General features: G+C 36.5%; 1 protein-coding gene across 2 annotated transcripts in view; it reads right to left on the minus strand.

Moving 5' to 3' along the window:
- Positions 1-4,336: 4,336 nt before the first annotated feature.
- SLC24A3 (solute carrier family 24 member 3) overlaps positions 4,337-18,329 on the minus strand; it is a 721,614-nt gene continuing 707,621 nt past the window's right edge. For both annotated transcript variants that reach the window (XM_031951059.1, XM_023494858.2), the window contains exons 16-17: positions 17,317-17,382; positions 4,337-16,154 (exon numbers count right to left, since the gene is read on the minus strand). In XM_031951059.1, coding sequence (XP_031806919.1) covers positions 16,005-16,154; positions 17,317-17,382 — 216 coding nt within the window. In that variant the 3' untranslated portion in view covers positions 4,337-16,004. The remainder of the gene's footprint in view (positions 16,155-17,316; positions 17,383-18,329) is intronic.

Consider the following 18,329-nt stretch of genomic DNA (forward strand, 5'->3'; position numbering starts at 1 on the left):
TAGTGACATGACTTGTGAACAGCACCCATATCAATGGTCAAGACTTTTTCCCCTAGATACCTCTACCTGGGACAATTTGACATAGTGAACACAGAGTTGGACATGGAGTCAGAACATGAGTTTAATTTTTGATTTTGCTACTTATGTGAAACTCATGTTTCCTCATTTATAAAATGAGAGGAACTTCAAGGCCTCCTTTAGTTCTTATTTATTGCTTTATTATTTCCTCCCTAATGTTTTATTTAATTTGATCTGCCCACAGTGCCCTGGCCACTGTTGCTTTGGGAGTCAAAGCTGCTGTTCCCATATTGGGTTCTCAAAGTTCCTCATTCTTTCCTCTCTGAGAACTCTAATTACTCAAACTTACACCATGGCATAGTAGGTAGGCACTAGACCTGGAGTCATGAGGAATTGGGTTCAATGACCAACTTTGGAGACTTGGAGTCATAAGGAATTGGGTTCAAAGACTAAAGAAACTTATTATCTTTGTGACCCCTAGTTAAATTATTTTACCTTTTTGTGCCTTGGTTTCTTTATTTATAAAATGAGGGGCTTGAACTTTACGAGAACACTTCTAGATATAAATCTATGTTCCTATAATCTTCACTCTATTGCCTTAGTCTTTCCCCTTTGCCAATCAGAAATCCTAAGCAAAGTCACTACAAGGATCTTTGTTACTTGCCTATTCAGTGGAAACTCGCTAGTTCAAGCTCCTCCAGAACTCCATATGTAATTCCATGCAATGGAAAGAGCTCATTTTAACATTCCTCTCATCTGGAGTCACCAGGATCAAATGAAATATTTGTAAAATACCGAACATGGTGCCTTGTACATAGTAGGTGCTTAATAAATGAATGCCTATCCCCTCCCCCTAAGTCCATGGTTGGGGTGGGATGGAGAGGGAGTCCCCTCTAGTAATATGAGTTCATGGAAGCTTCTTGTCATTCAAAACTGGTGGAAAAACTATTCATGTCAGTTCTCGCTGGCTCCAAATAAGCTACTAACCTGGGGCTTAGACTCTTTGATATGAGTCATGAGTTAAAATTTACCTGAGAGTAAATGGGAACCCTTTTCAAGGGAAAATGTGTCTAAATCATTTGGTTTTCTAAAATTTCTAAATCAAATGGTTTTCAAGGGAAAATGTGTCTAAATCATTTCATAGTCCTCTTATCATCTGTGTGATTTTATTCAAGTGACTTTATAAAAGGAGGCTAGATAAACTAAAGATTATATCCATCTCTAAATCTATAAACTTATTTAGAGGCAAAATTTAAATGTTCAAGGGTTGCTTGTAAACTTCCAGAAGGCTGAGACCCATATACTAATGGCTTTGGATCTTCTATAATTCTAAAATTGTGAACTTTTATAAAGTATCACCAGGACCTTTGTTCCCTTACCTGATCCTTTCTGAACACAACACCAGAAAGTCGTTACTTGATCTGCCGTTGGTTCCTAATCCACTCTGATTCTATCATGTCATAAGCCCTAGGGATTCAAGTTAGAGCCAAAGAGAACTGATTTATTCATAAACTCTGTATTATCTTTGAGTAGACAGCTCACACATTATCAAATCAAATGAAAAACCATGTAAATTAATTGGATCTAATAAAACTTTTTTTTTGTTTTTCCTTAGACAATAGTATCATTATTTTTTTCCATGTTTACCAATAATGATAACACTTTAAAACACAGAAATACAAGTATCTAAATTCATAAGGTTATCAGAAAACAGAGAAATGCATGCTCTCAGTTCTGTTAAAGATCTAACTAACACAGGCAATTGGGACAGCTCTGCATACAAGTTGTACATAGTACTTAACAAATTGCAAAACAAACATGGAAAAAAGACAAACGGTTAATAATACTTATACAGGAATGACAAAATTAGCTGAATTCCGTTAAAAAGGTAACAAATTTTTTTTTTCCCCTGTGGTTTCACCATTTGTACATTTCAAAACCACAGGAAGGGAAAAAAACCCACAATGTATTGAAGAATAAAACCTCTTTATAAACTTTAAATTTTCTGTCCCTTTGAAAACTGGAGTCCCAGAGTCTGTACATGAATAAGAACAGGACGGGCATTTTCCAATTGCACACTTCTGTTTTCATATACTTTGCTATAGCAGGAAGCATCATGGCACCTTTTATAACTCAACAGACCAAACTCAGAAAATGTTACAGCTTGACTCTGAACTGAATTCAAAACATAACTCAATTCTGCTTTTATTGCTATGTTCCTGTAATGTGGTATTGGACCAGGAACATCCAAAGTTAGGCATGCTCACAATTAGGTTTATACTGAGTATGACATAAGGTTAACTCCCAAAATGGATGGGAAGGGAGGCAAGAGCAAGCTTTTCAAGACATCTCCTAGGATATTAAATGTATTCTTCTCATATTTCCTTTTGTACTAGTTCAATTCTTAATTTTGTTCCAATCACGAGAGCATGTACCATTAACATAAGAAAAACAAAAAGAGGATTTACATTCACCCTAAAACATTTGAACACATACTTAGTTAGATTGTGAGCCCTGAGGACATTTAGAAGCTACATTGATATCCCAGTGTTGTTGGACTCTTGCTAATACTCACACAACAAATTTCTCTCTCTCTCTCTCTCTCTCTCTCTCTCTCTCTCTCTCTCTCTCTTTTCCCCCTTTCCCTCTCTGCTTGCCTTCCTTTTTTCCTCTGTTCCTCTTTTGCTGCCTTTCTTTCTTTCACTTTCTCTACTTTCTTATAGTGTCACGTGTTCTTCAAAACCATATTTAATTTTTAATTCACAGAATGAAATTGATCATTTCCTTTTTTTCCCTTTTCTATTGTCCAACACACTTCATTCTAAGATAATTATCTTTTTGGCTTTTGTACCTAAAATAGTCTCGTTAATGTTTTTATTAGATAGTAGAAAGATGTGGAGGAGAGAGAAATGAAAGTATACTATCAAAAGTTTGAACCAGATTTCTGAACTTCTTATGACTTTCTCAGTCGCAATCTGTGGAGATGATCCCTCTATAACCAACTTTCAGTACTACTTATAGAAGAACCTAGTTCTAACTCCAGTTCACATGGCTGTGTTTGGTGTCCCCAAAACAGATGACTTGGAGTATCCTCTAGAGTAGGAAATGGTCCCAGCCTCCCCATCTCTTATGCTGTGATTCATTGTCTCCCCCTCCCAACTTCCTGTCTATGCTGCTGGCACTGAATCTTGAAGGTATACATCTGTGTTCCAATTATCACTTCAGATAAATCCCAGCCTGTGTGCTATCCCTGTGGAACTTGCCCACTCTACAAAAAACTGCTGTGCTATAAAGCACTCGTTCTCATTCTTAGTTAGTTACTTGTTTCATTTACTATACAAAATGCATCTTTCTGTATAGGCGCTCTCTGTCTCTCTGTCTCTCTTTTTTCCCTTTCTCTCTCTCTCTTTCTCTCTCTCTCTCTCTCTCTCTCTCTCTCTCTCTCTCTCTCTCTCTCACACACACACACACACACACACACACACACACACACACACACACGTAAGATCTCAAAGGATTGAATTCCTGGAAATTTTTCTGTTCTCATTTTTGGGGCTTGAGGTAAAGAAATTGGGAAGGACATTTAAGCAAGAGAAAAAAGAAACTCAACTATTATGACTAGAAAATACATTGATGTATTAACCTTTTAGTTTTAAATTAAAGTCCAACTCATTTATGATATCTGTAAGATGTATTGATCCTCTCTAAATGCATTCAGCCTGCTAGGTTGACCTGTTTTTCTGACCAGATTTTCTTATCTCTGTCCTCCAATTTCTAAGGCATTTCATTATGAAGAAATAGATGAAGTATAGATCTAGTAATGATATGGGTTGGTCAAAGAGCATGCACAGTTTAGTAACTTTTGGGACCTAATTCCAAATTGCTTTCTAGACTGTTTAACACTTCCTGACAGAGAGATGATAAACTAAATTTTATGATGCAAGGATCCTTCCTTCCTTCCTTCCTTCCTCCCTCCCTCCCTCCCTCCCTTCCTTTCTTCCTCCCTCCCTCCCTCCCTCCCTTCCTCCCTCCCTCTTTCCCTCCCTCCCTCCCTCCCTTCCTCCCTTCCTTCCTCCCTTCCTTCCTCCCTTCCTTCATTCCTTCCTTCCTCCCTCCCTCCCTCCCTTCCTTTCTTCCTTCCTTCCTTCCTGCTTTCCTTCCCTTTTTTCTTCTCTGTCTTCCTCCTTTCTTTTTTCCTCTCTTCTCTCCTCTTCTCCCTTTCTTTTTTCCCCTCTTTCCCCCTCTCCTTTCCTTCCTCCCTTCTCCTTTCTTTTCTTTTTTTTTTTTTTTTTGTCCTTGGGGGGGGGGAAAGGGGGGGGGGGGGGGGAGGAAAAGATGCTTGATAATTGAAATGAAATTGAATTTCATTTCTTAAAAAAAGAAATGGGTAGGTTGTTCTTGAAAATTTGATGTGATTCTTTTCTGGGAGGACCTTAGGATTTGGAACAGAGTTTCTTTGTGATCATTATTTCTGCTAGAGGTCTCGCTCATCAAATTGCAAGCTTTTCCTAAATGAATTATTAACTTTTGTATTTCATTAAAATCAGTTTTTTCCATTTTGTTCTATGTCTCTTTCACTAATCTGTTTTCTCTTAGGATTGGTGATTTCTGAATTATATCACAGATATTAAAGTCATTGATGTCCTTAGGAAGAGAGGCATATCAGCAAATTGGTTTGTATTATCTTGTGAGTGGGGCAAATATTTTAGGGGCTGACATAAAACTTTTTTTTTTTCCTGCATCATGACTTGGCAAATATATATGCTTCCCTTCCCCCAAAAGTAGCCATTAAATAATCTATAGCACTTTTTATGCATTTCTTCAGATAATTGATTCATTGAAAATACTCAACCTGTCACTGGAAGGAGGGAAGGATAAGTGAAAGTATCCTGAGCTTATCAGGAAAATGCTGACTGTTGGGTTTTTGGCAGGTCTAGTTGCAAAGTTGGGTGGAAGATTGCCTCATCCTATCTGCATTCATTGCATCTTTTTTGAAGTGATGCCTAAGAGAAAACCAGTTGATATCTAACCAGAGAAATGCCTGATAAAAATATGGAAATATCATTTAAAATAGACCTTTCACTTGACAAGAGGGGATGAGGCAGTAGAAAAGGGCCTTTAGGAGGGCTTTCTGATATTTATTTTTTTAGATTTCAAAATTTAAACTTGGTCTGCCAAAGTGAGAAGAATTTCATATTCCAGGCAGAAATCAGAATGACTTGGATTCCAAGAAGAAATTAGATAATTGATTCACAGAACAAGGCAGCCCTGTACAGGAGGAAAACTCTCCATTCCCAACATGTGATTGCTTAGAGGATCACTGATTTTCAGAGTTGTAAGGGACTTTAGACTTCTACCCCAAGGTCTTCATTTCATAGATAAGAAAAAGGCCCCGAGAGAATAAGAGCCTTATTCACAGATTCACAAAAGTATTAAGTGTCTAAGTCTGGATTCAAAACCTGTTTTGAATTCCCAATACAGCCCTTTTTCCATTGGGTGTCACACCCCTGCCCTGGGTGGTTTAGTAAGAAGTATGAGATCAGTGGGCAAATGAAAATAACTAATTTGATAGATTTATCTTTGTAAAAATGTAAATTTATTGAGGGCAGGAACAGTTTTGCTTTTGTCTTCCAAGTGACTTGAAGATGGTGAGCTCTTCTTAACAGTTGAATTGAGTCGAATTAAAGTTTTAGAAATTCATAGGATTTAGAAGTGGAATGGACCTTGGAGCTCAGTTGGCCTAATCTTATTTATAGATGAGGAAATTAAGGTTCAGAGAAGGGAAAGGACTTGGCCAAAATATTCCAGGTGGAAAATGGGGCTGCCAGGACCCAAATAGCTCTTTAGATTTTAGGCTTCTCCAGGATAACTATTGTTAATGTGTGACTTACATCTCCAAGAAAAATAACATTAGACCAGTCCATCCTATTTTAAATTCTCTAATTCTACAAATACATTAAAATATATAAACACTGTTTTCCATATTTCTTGTTTTCTATTTATGCTGGGGATACAGATGCAAGCAAGAATATTTCTGAAACTAAAAAGTTAGGAGAACAATATGGAGAGGGAAGCTTTTTTGGGGAGGGAGGGGAGATGATGAGCAAAGTGGCATGGTATAGAAATGGGAAGGACAAGGTTTAGAGGCCTGTTTCCTGCAACATGAAAGCTCAGGTGTCAGAACTGGAGATCCAGGGAGCAAAGTCCAATGGTAGGGCAGGAAATGAGAATGAAGGCTAGTGTGGAAGCAGCATGGTAAGGAAATGGCCAAAACAAATGTAGTATAGAAAAAACAGGTTAGAAATGTTACTGGGTAATGTAAATTTAGACATGGGATGAAATTAGAATTCAATATTCAGGAATAATAGAAAAATTGCTAGAAATTATCTTCTGTACACATACAACATACACACACACACACACACACACACACATCCTAAATACTGATGTTCTTTACCATTTTGTCAATAGATTCTCTTTCTTATTTTGTTGGCAGCCAGCTACCATTGAGCTTTGTTTTTTAAAAAAACTTTAAACATATTCAGTATATTGTAGCTGGATATAAATCTTAACTTATCTCAATATCTAAAAATAAGAATTAAAATCTGCTAGAGAAGAAAGGCTAATATTAGATGCTCATTTTGTCCCATGCATGACATATTTCAGAATGGTGAAAGCGACAGCTTTGTAATCTAATATTAAGATACCAATACATTATACCACAAGAATGAATGTGCTTTTCTCACTTTGGTTGGTCAATAGCAGGGTTTTGGTCTATCTCTATTCTTTATGATCATCAGAATCTTATGATCTCTAATAAATTATATTGGGACCACCTTAAAATAGTGATCAAATAGTGTATTTGTATATAATGTAAATGTCATGGCTAAACACTTTATTTTCTTTAGGAAAAATAACATAAGAGCTTCTTAATGGATGATCAATTTTTCAAAATGATATTCTTTACATGACATCATTTAGTATGGTTATGTTGCTAAACAATAGAATCACTTGGGTGAATTGTATCCTATGGGGCCAAGAAAATAGCAGATGCACTCTTCAACTCTTGGTCTCACTTTTGTCTTTTCAATACATATTCTTGGGACTTAGAAACATACTTTTAAAAGTCATTGAGCATTTATTAAAAGTCAAGGATAAAAGTGACTGTGCTTGACTTTGCCTCTTAATTCCAAGAATTCAGTCCTTTCAATTCATTTCTATACACATGACAAACTGTCTTAGATTTTGGTCCACAAGTTGCTACTATTCAGAAATGGAGGGGACCTCTTGGGCATTTTTTTTCTCAGAGACTGAGCAATTGCTGAGTAGTAGTGATTGAAATTCCATACCTTTGCAATGGGGGAAATGAATTCAACCAATCTCTTTTAAAACAAGGAGTTCAGTTTTTGTTTCCTGAAACTCTAAAAAATTTCCCTGAGATTAATACAGGATCAGACTCTGGCAAAGGTCTCTATTCCTAAGAAGAACTGCCAAAAAGATAAGGATCAATAACAGGATTCCAAGCATAGATGTACCAGATAATCTAAACTATATGTTAACTATTGTGTATCTCTTATTTTCTTTACAATGCATGTCTCTGAGAGCATAGATAGTTCTACCCAAAACATTTCACAGATAAAATAGAATTTCAAGGAATTAAAATTATTTGTTCAAGATTACAGTTAGTGGTAGATTGAGTGGCAGATTAATATCCCGATTTCTAGTCTGCTAGGTCATTGTTATCTCAATTCTACCACAAAGTCCTCACTGAACACTTGCATTCAAAAGCATAGGAATCTTCTTTTTTTTTTATTTTTATTTTTTTTATTGCTGCCATGTCTCTCCCATTATTAGGAATTAAAACATATTTTTTTTTTCTTTCTTTGGCTACACTGTATTGTTGTTAAGTGAGCTATCCACTCTTACCACTATCCACTTTTGATTCTTCATAGCTACAATCACTCTTATGCTTGGACTGATTTATCAGCACCAAGCAATAGTATTCTATTTGGGTACCTTCAACCCAATGCTCAAGTATAGTGGGATCAATTGGAAAGTTGGAAAAATCTGCAAAACATTGAGGTGTATCAGTACTATCTTCAATGAAGCATGTGGTACTAAAGAAAGTAAGGGAAGAGGAACATATCAGCTTTTGAAAAGGGGGATGATTACTTTCCAGACCTGCTGAATTATAAACAATAATTCTGAAAAGAAATGATAAAATAATTGACATCAATTTCCCTGAGAATGCACAGGAGAAAACTAACTACTGGCTCTAGTCATATAGTCTTGTCTTGGAATTAGTGTATATAATAGTAAGTAATGTGTTATAAGTAGCCTGTCAACCAGTGTTAAAATATTTAAGGAATAGAATTCCTTTCTATAAAAAAAATAAAAAGAGTTAAAAATTTTGGTCAGCATCTTACTTTTGGATAAATTCTTTTAAAAAAAAATCCTATAAATTGTTTCAAAATTTATTTCCTTTTCCACTCAAAAGGCACATTAGGTACAAACTCTTCTGGATGGATTCACATGATTTTTAACTGATCTGTTTCTCCATAGAATTTTTAGGAATGGAAACCTTTTACTGCCTTCTTGTTGTTGTATTTATTTACTTATTTTTCCTGAAAGACTATCTAGGTAATAGGGAAATTGGAGGATTATTCAATGGGTTTCCCCATATCACTTTGGCCTATTAAAATAGAGATAACTAGTAGGTTTTAATTTTATGATGGCTAGCTTCTCTGGTTGGCAATAATTTCCTTGGAGTAGATCTTTTTTCCCAGGGAATATATCATTCTTAAGGAACAGGAAATCGTCAGAGCTTTTTTAGAACTGAAAGGGACTTTTAAGGATGACCTAGTTCATCATCTCACTTTAAGGTAAAAGGCTAAACCAGATTGATGATATTATATACTGCTTTAAAAGACCTCTACTAAAAAAAAAATAATCCTTTGCTGTACACAGCATTAACTAATTAAAACTCTCATTTTCTTTGCTACCTGATACAGAATAAATGGTAATATGGATCACACCATTGTATCTCAATACTTGACACTTCTCTATGTAGTAGGCTAGGCGTAATACTCTTGCATGATGCACGTCTGAATGATGGGCAGACCACCACCTCTAGCTGCAAAGTCCTATCTTTCCTGTTTGAAGAAATTCTTGTCAATTTTTCATCTGACTTTCTACCAAGCTTTCTGAACAGTGGAGTATGTGTGTCTGGTGTGTATGTATACTACTCTTAGGACAGTAACAATGGCAAGCTAAGTCTCATGTGAATCATTTTTATTATGAACACATGGCCATCCATACAAACTATTTATTTTGTCATAAAATCATAACATCTCTGTCAAACAGATTAACATGAACATACCATCTTAGATTAGAAAAATGCTAATGGTTATGTCATGTAAGCAAGAAAGTTTTCCTATGATTAATTTAAATTCCTTATGTTATAGGTTAAGTCCAAATGTTTTCCATTGTGAATTAAACTGATAATAAAATGTTCAGAACTTAATCTACTGTCATTTTTGCCTTTCTTATATCTTCATCATACCCATATCTTTGTGGCTTTTTTCCCCCTTAATCTCCCCAAACAGGAAAATTTTAAGAGTAGATTTCTGCCAAAAAGTCAGTATTAAGATGGTCATAATATATTTGTACCATATCATATAAATGATGATAATTTAATATTTCAGTAATTAAAGATGTGGACCATAATCAATGTACCACATTTCCCTTCCCCACAAGGGAATAATGCTACAGTTCATAGTAGACTAGAAGCTTCTTTAGGGCAGAGACTATATTTTGGCTTATCTTTTCATAAGTAGCGCCTGGCACATTGTAGACATATAAAAATGTTTATTGGATTGGATTTGCAGGCTTCAATGAATAACAAGGAAAGATAAATACTAAATATCCATTTTCTTATGAATCTATGCGTGTATGATCTGTCTTAGAAATTTTGAATTGAAAAATGAAATAATTTTAATAAACATAATAGTTTAATGTAAATAGAAAAGAATATTTAACTTTTCATCAATGAACATTACTGATGTTTCAGTAATAAAACCACAACTATGTTGAAAAATGATATCTTACCTGCTCAGAAACTGTAGACTGATTAAATATCTCTGGAAACAAACCACAGTGAATATATTCTTTCAAGTACATCAAAGCCTGGAGGAATACTAGTGAGTATAGAATAAAGGTTTGGTATTTAGCAACTGAACAGGCCTACCTTTAAAAAGCTATGATTTTGAAACAAAACATCTGTTCTCAAAAATAAAGCCATGATGAACCTGAGAATGCAGTTTGGTTTTTTTCCTGTTTCAAAAAAAAAGGATTAGTCCTGATACCAAAAACTCATTCTCATGCAAATATACACTATATTTTTAGTTAAGAGCTCTAGGATTTCTCTTAAGAAACCTGTCTAAAAATATAAGCACAAGGATTCCATAGGTGCCCAAGACTCAACTCATTTCATTGCATGATCTATATGCAATTCTATTGAACCAGAGTTACTGGTCTCTCACATCCAGAAAACCAGATGAAGGTTAAAAACTGCTCTCTGTAACCTAGGTTCAGAGTGGAAACTTACTAATCTAAAACTCCATTTCTAGTGAGTAGAAAAATATTTAACATACAAGCATAATTGTATGTACATATATAAGCTTAATTTTATGTACATGTTAATCGTTTATGAAAATCCAACTAGGGAAATTATCCTTCTTTTAGATAGCAAACCCTAAAAGAGATCATCCTCTCTTTAATCCCTTACAAAAAAGGGAAGAAAAATTGTAGCTCTATACTAGCTCATAACCTCTGAAGAATGTTTATAAATTTCAATAGTTTTATTCTTGTAACATTCAACATTGTATGTTTAAGAATAAGCCATTGGAAAGAGTATAGTGGAATTTTAATATTCTGACATCTTCTGAAAATTTTACTACAGGGAAATCATTTTATGCTATGTAGTCATGTAGTTCTACCTTTCCATAGAATCTGTTCCCAGCTTCTCTACTTTCAGTAAGATGCTCTGGGAAAGAGTTCCTATGAATTTAGGACTGTGCTTTGATTGGTTACAACTTTATGAGAAGAAGCAGTTTGGGATAGTAGTGAGTATCTGGCTGACTTTGGGTCAGAAAGACCTGAGTTCAAATCTTACCTTTGAACATGAGCAAGTCACTCAACTTCTCAATGCCCTAGGAAACTTTCCAGGATGCTAAGTTTGGGAAGAGCTGCTCATCTACATTGAGGGAGAAAGCTTCCACACTGGAAGTCCTCTACTTTGAATAAATCACTGGACATACAAATCTTATGAGAAAAGACTTCAAGATGTACTTTATGACAATAGTTACATGATACAATGCATCTGGATGCTTATAAACAAACAGTATGATTGACCAACTTTAAGAAACACTCTCTGTCTCTCTGTCTGTGTGCATGTGCACCTGTGTGTGTGACTGTGTGTGTCTGTGTGTGTATGTGAGAGAGAGAGAGAGAGAGAGAGTTGTCTTACAGACTCTAAAGGAGAAATGAGACTCACAATTATAGACCATGCTGTTCAAAACACAATATTAGTATGTCACATCTATTACACAGTAGTTATGATGAAATGAACAATTAATTGGATCCACCCAATTCTTTGACATGAAAAGAATTAGTAAATACTTTTGGCACAGAACAACATATTTGTTCCATGTCCACCAAAAACATACCCAGCTGGTATTTTTTCATTCCTACTACCTGAATGTTTTCATGAACAATTAAGTAAAGGTATAAAACTACCCTTGATATATTCATTGCAAATTAGATATTACCCTCTGTTTTGTGGACCCCAAACCAACTGAAATAGTGTGTTATCACCTGCATGTCTAAAATTTTCAACTTTCCTTAAAAAACAAAAACAAAAAACAACCAACAAAAAATGCTTTGGGAATTTTCTTAGACTACATGCTTATAATATGGATTATTTAACATATACAAAGCCACAAATCCAGAGCATGCATATTCATGGCCTTAAAGTAGAGAGCTTAGAATACAAAGGCCAAGAAAAAACATCATTAAAAAACATCCTTCACCCATCCACCCTCCACCCCCACATATTTTCTGTTGTAAATACAAAACATGTATCTACAAAAAAGTGCACTATTTCTAAAAATGCAGGTACAGAGTTTTCCTTTGGTAGGGGCAAAAGCTACTTAGTTCCTCTATCACCTTTCTCCCGTCTGCTTCTTAATTCTTTCTCAGGGCCCAAATCCAACTGTCTGTGTTTGTGACCACTGAAGTGGCTGGCTAGTGGGTCCCACACTTGGTTTAGCATCCTGGTTGAGGGGGGCCAAGCACAGAAACTAAAGTGTTGTGTTCTTTAGAAATGAGGAGCTGGATTTTGGATTTGTTTTCTGTACTCCAGGTTCACTCTTTAGGATTTTCTCAAGGATTTGCTTAAGAATAAAAACCAAGATCTACATGGTACAGTGGCCATTGTAGATCTCTGATGTTGCTGCATTGTTTCATTTATGGACATGGCCATTTAGGGAGGCAAGTTCCTCAACAATCTTATCCTAGAAATTTTCTCTATGGCAGAATTCTCAGGTTTTATGAAAGAGAGGCTCACATTTAGGCAGCAATTTTTGTGGTTAATTTTTCAAATTTCCTGGGAAGATATGCTCAATCATTTTTTTAGATGGGAAAATTAAACATTTCATTTTCACTTTCGTGTGATAACTATAGGAGAGCACTGATACCATGGGGAATGTGGGAAATAGGTATTCCCACTAAATTTCCCATTGAATGATTTAGCATATGAATATAGTTTTTGATGGTTTCACTGTGGCAGTAGATACATTTAGACAAAATAAGTTCTATATCAAATGCCTACCCTTAGGAGGAAAAGAACAACTTCTTCAAAGTGTAATAGCCAATATATGGATTCTTCTAATATAGCTTATAAAGTATCAACCAGGAGACCTGTAATGAGAGGTTGGAATATAAAAGGGCTTTTCTCCAGGACTTTGAAATTTAGAGGGCATTTATTCATAATCTTGAAATAGTTTAGCACCTAATTAGCAAGATTACTTAAGTTAAAATAGGAAGCTAATAGATGGTGAGCTAACCTTGTATTCCTTTCCCTCCCATCATCAGCCTTTGTAGCAGCTGATCCAAGGTGTCTTTGTAGCTTCTTACTCCTAACTGATTTTGTCTTTAAAAGTTGGTCTGAGGGCATGTTCTATGCTGCTGCTTGCTGGGGGCAGTGAAAATTATAACTACACTTTTGACAACAAAACTGAAATACCTAAAGCACTTGGAGGCTACTTTTAAGATTCACAAATGTAACAATAATGTCATTTATGGCAAACACTCAGAACAAATGTAATAGGGATGCCATAGGGATGGATTATTTCTTAAGATAAGCCACATATTGCTGCTGTGAGATAATGGCTATTTCACAGATAAAGCTCTAAATAGTCTTGCTAGACTCCATTTAGATGAATACTGGTAGACCAGTAGTATAAACACTTCATTTTTCCCCCCAACTATTTTTTTTCCCCAATTGAGCTACATTGAATTTTATAGGTGAGGAACAGGTTGCATGTTGAAATTGGTCTAGGAATCCATCCTAAGTTCTTCAAAACGTAGGGAAAGTATTCCTCTAGATCTACCTCGATTGTGAATATGGCTTTTTATAGTGATGGTCTCAAGGTCTTTTTAAAAAAACAAAAACCAAACCAACAAAAACCAATTTTAGGGAGATATTACCATGAGTCATGTCATGATTAAACACTGGCAGAATAAAATGAAATGGACTATTGAACACAGTAAAAGTTCTAAATCTTGTCAGCGTTAGAACATCATTTCCAATTTGCATAGCCACACAAATGGAGTATAGTGCTAAACACATTGCCATGTAAGAATATAGTTTAGAAGATGACGGGTATAAAGGTCCTTTATGATTTATAGGTGTCCAATCTTCCATCTGTTCACTTCTGCATTCTGCCAGTCACCACCATCTTGTTTATTTAAGGTAGCTAATTATATACATCTATTTCTGGGTAAATCAATACAGAAGGCAGTTGCAGATGTGAATATTTGTCCACATGATGAGTATGACAGCTTTTGCTAGTTGGTGCCAAGTGAGTTAATGCCAAACAGACCCTGATCTGGATACAAAGTTATGTGTTGTGCTTTATGAAGACTAAAGATTAGAGAAGTTTATTAGACACAATCTGTCCAAAGAAAACCAATCTCAAATAATCAAGTGCAAATGTGTAACACAGTTGATAAATGCATCAGCTCTGTGAACAGGTTTCCTGCTACAAGTAAAAATAAGTGGTTTCTTTTTTTGTTTGTTTGTTTTAAAAAATAGGCCTCCTATTCTCATTCTAGTATTGGCCACTGTACCATAGACAAAGACATTCTCTAAATTTGTAATATGCTATTACATTTCATACCAGAAGGTGTATGGATGTAAGGGGGGATGGGTGGGAAGGAGGGGGCTGGGTGGAGAAAGGACTGTCCTGAATGAATTAGAAGTGATCAGTGCTTAAAGTAAATACAAGAATCAGCATGGGGGAGGTCCACAGTTTCAATAAATACAAGTGTTACAAGCATAGGTGTTTCTCAACTTGGTAGGATTTTTCTGCATATTAATACAGTATCATACAAAATAGCAGGGCTATTCAGAGCAGTGATTGGCAAAAACTTTCACAATAACTTATGCTCATGAGTGAGTATTCATCGAACACATTCTGCATTTTGAAAAGTGCCATCTCTCTGTTCCTCTGGTCCTCCCCCAGACCCTCCAGGGGGCTCCCCTCCAGGGAGAGGAGAGTCAGCTCGGCAGTGTTCTCTTAGGAAAGTTCACCCATTAGCAATCTGGCTGGGTCCAGTGTACTCATTACTGAGCGGGCAAATTGTGACTTCATCGACAACATCTGTGCAAAGTACGCTTCTTTCTTTTCAAAGAAACCAGTGTCTCTAACTCATTTACAAAAGGCAGAAGCCTTTTGTTTCTATCCAGGTCACCCTGAATATGACTCTAACAGGAGGACTCTAACAGGTTAGGTACAGGGGAACTTAGGACACAGACTGTACCTGGGACCTTGTGGATGGGGCGAGCCAAGGCTCCCCTCGGCAAAGGCTCTGGCAGGCCGGCAGGCTGGAACTATTGCTTGGAAAGCTAGAAATAGCCTAACAATAAAGTGATGGCCAGAATGGACACCAGAAAAGTGTTGTCTTCCCTCCAATGTACTTTCCCTTCTGTGTTTCCTTATAGGACCTTAAGAGATATCTAATTCCGAGTAAAAAGTCATTCTCTGTTGCCTCACCAACTCCTTTTAATAAACAGCAAAGCCACTCATACTCCAAAGTACCTTGAGTTCAGTTTCATAAAACACTGCACTTTTGACTTTTGGATCATTGATTGTAATCCAAAACATAGGAGGAAAAGATGTAAGAGAGGCTCTCTGGAAAAAAGGAAAAAAAAAAGAACAAAACAACCCCAAACCCAGAATCCCATAATTATCCTCAGAAAAACACCCCATACAATCAGTGTAGCCTCTTCTTCTCTATTTCACCCACAATCTCAAGTCATAAATTAGATTAGTCTTCCATCAAATAACTTAAAAAAGAGAAGGAATTGGAGCAAGTTCTGTCTGGCTCAAGGCCAGGTAGCAGCCAGTGCTTCTAGAATCCCAGTCACTGTTCAGAGAGATAGAGATTGGAAAATCATATGAATGTGGAAAGTCTTCACATCGACACAGAAGGTTTTCCCCCATGGGAGTGAAGAGGTGGAGCTTGGGAATGGGAAAGAGGAAAAATGGAGGGGATCCAGGGCTAACCAGAGAGGAGGACGGCGAGCAGGAGAGATTGTACTTCACGGCCCTTCGGAAGCACCCTGTGCTCTTGGGGGGGTGCCGGCCATGTTGAGTATTGCACAGAAACAAGAAGGAAATGGCACCTCAGCCTTGCCAAGTGGATCAGTGCTCCCTGCACATGGGCAAGTTCACAAAGGTGAAAACGTTGAATTCAGTCATGATGGAGAAACATAGGAAGATGCCATACAGAAAAAGGCACACGAACCCCAGCTTCTTGTCCAGCTTCCACTTGTTCATGTGGACACCAAACACCTGCAAACAGACACAGAACACTTGAGCTTCATTTTGGGGAAGGAATGGTGTCAGCCTGGAGGGCCCTGAGTGGAATCAGTGCAAATCTGTTTTGAAAAGCTCTCTCTTGGATCATGAACAACAAGATGACCAAAGACTTACAAATCACATCTAACAACCAAAAAGTGAATGACATAAGCTTCATTCTCATTATCCTGATCCAGGAAAACTCAAAAAGTGAATGACATAAGCTTCATTCTCATTATCCTGATCCAGGAAAACTATGATCAATTTGCTATTGAAACAAGCACAAAGAGTCAGATTTCATCTAAACTCTACTTTTAGGCAAAACATTAATAAGTATATTACACAACAAATATTTTTTGAGCTGAATGTTTATTATATTTGGTACAAAATAGCAACTTTCTAACTTTATGCTATGGATCACTGGTGTTTATAGTGTTGACTTAAAAATTTTACAGTATCCTGAAGTAACTTCTGAATCTTTTTTTTCCCTTGAGGCAATTGGAGTTAAGTGACTTGCCCAGGGTCACGCAGCCAGGAAATGTTAAGTGTCTGAGGCCAGATTTGAACTCCTGCCTTCCTGACTTCAGGGCTGGTGCTCTCTCCACTGAACCACCTACCTACCTCTATCTTCTGGATCTTCAAAGGAAGCTTAAAAGGCTGAATTATTTTCAGTATCATTTTAGCATATATGTTAAACATATCAATTGCATTCTAATTCTTTAAGAATTGGTCAGAAATATGTGTAATACATGATTGTACTCAGTTTACAGAATATCCTACTAACTAAAGCATATGACCTCTCAACTATTCTAAATGTATAGGAGACATTAGATTTGGGTGGGTGACTTGCTTATTTTCTTGATAAAGCTGTATGCGCCTGATGTGAGACAAGCCTGCTTTCCTCCAGGCGGCCTGGCTTTATTTCAGGCAAGTATAAAAGAGTGCTAGTACATTGCCAGGGCCTCCTTCCAGGAAAGAATGGAAGCTGGCTGGGCCTTGAATAAAATTCCACCGAGTCACCATGAAGACAAGACCATCGGGAGAAGGCTCTCAGCAGAAGGCGTCCAAACAAATATAGGTATGAAAGGGTCAACAGGGGAGATGAAGAGAACCAGCCCTAGAGATGAAAATATTCACTGGAAAGTTGTATACATACCGTGACGAAAACCGAGGCCAAGAGCAAGCCAACAGAGTAGATCAGTCCCCTGCTATTCAGGCGAATCTGTAAGGAAGGAATTTCAGACTGAATCATGGTTTTATAAAAGCCATTTTTTTTTTTCCTTTCTTTGGCAAGCCATCAACTTTAAAATAGCATTGTGTATAAGACTCCTCCTAAAACAAAGAAGAGTGAATGGTTTTTTTTACCTCTCCCAACACCCTCCTGCAGGCAGCCTTGACTAGGAGAAGAGAGAAAGATTAATCAAAAGATTTAACTAACCAGAATTCTCTTCTGTGTTCTATTTCAATGACTTCTCTGATTCCCTAGAGTGCTTATTAGCACAGTCCTGGGCTCAACCAATACATGTTGGTAAATTAGTGATTGGTACAATATTGAGTGAAGTTCAGAAGGTGACCACACAACTTGAAAGTGTTCAAATGTCACAGAAAGGTTCAAATATTCTGTTTACTAAGCCTATCTAATGGAGATTTTAATAAGATCTTCAATAGTGAGTATTTTAAGGTAGCTCTCAGATAATGTAATAAATGTTATTAATTAAGTTCTTATTATATCAAAGGGGAAATGGCAAAAAAGAGATGGACCTGGCCTTGCCATTAAGAAGATAGGCCTTAGTCCTTCCTCCTGACAAATAGCAGTTGTGTGACCTCTGTAACATCTCAGTGACACAAGCAATATTTTAGAACTATAAATTAACACATAAGTTGTAGCTATGAATGCATGGAGGAGTTCCCACACTATGAGTTCTTGGTAGAATCATTTGGTAGATCATGCTATTCCACCTCCTAATTTTTTTTTTTTAACATGGCACTATGCTGAGTGATAAAGATAAAAAGGTAAAATTGAAATGGTTTCTGTTTTCAGGGGATTAATATCCTACAAGGCAAATAAAAATAAAATTATACAAGATAATTTCAAGACAGAGAAAGTACTAACTAGGGACATGAGGAAATCCTTCCAATAGGAAGCATATTCTGATCTATGCTCTGGAA

The sequence above is a fragment of the Sarcophilus harrisii genome, chromosome 2 (assembly GCF_902635505.1).
Source record: "Sarcophilus harrisii chromosome 2, mSarHar1.11, whole genome shotgun sequence".
In the NCBI taxonomy this organism is placed as follows: Eukaryota; Metazoa; Chordata; class Mammalia; order Dasyuromorphia; family Dasyuridae; genus Sarcophilus; species Sarcophilus harrisii.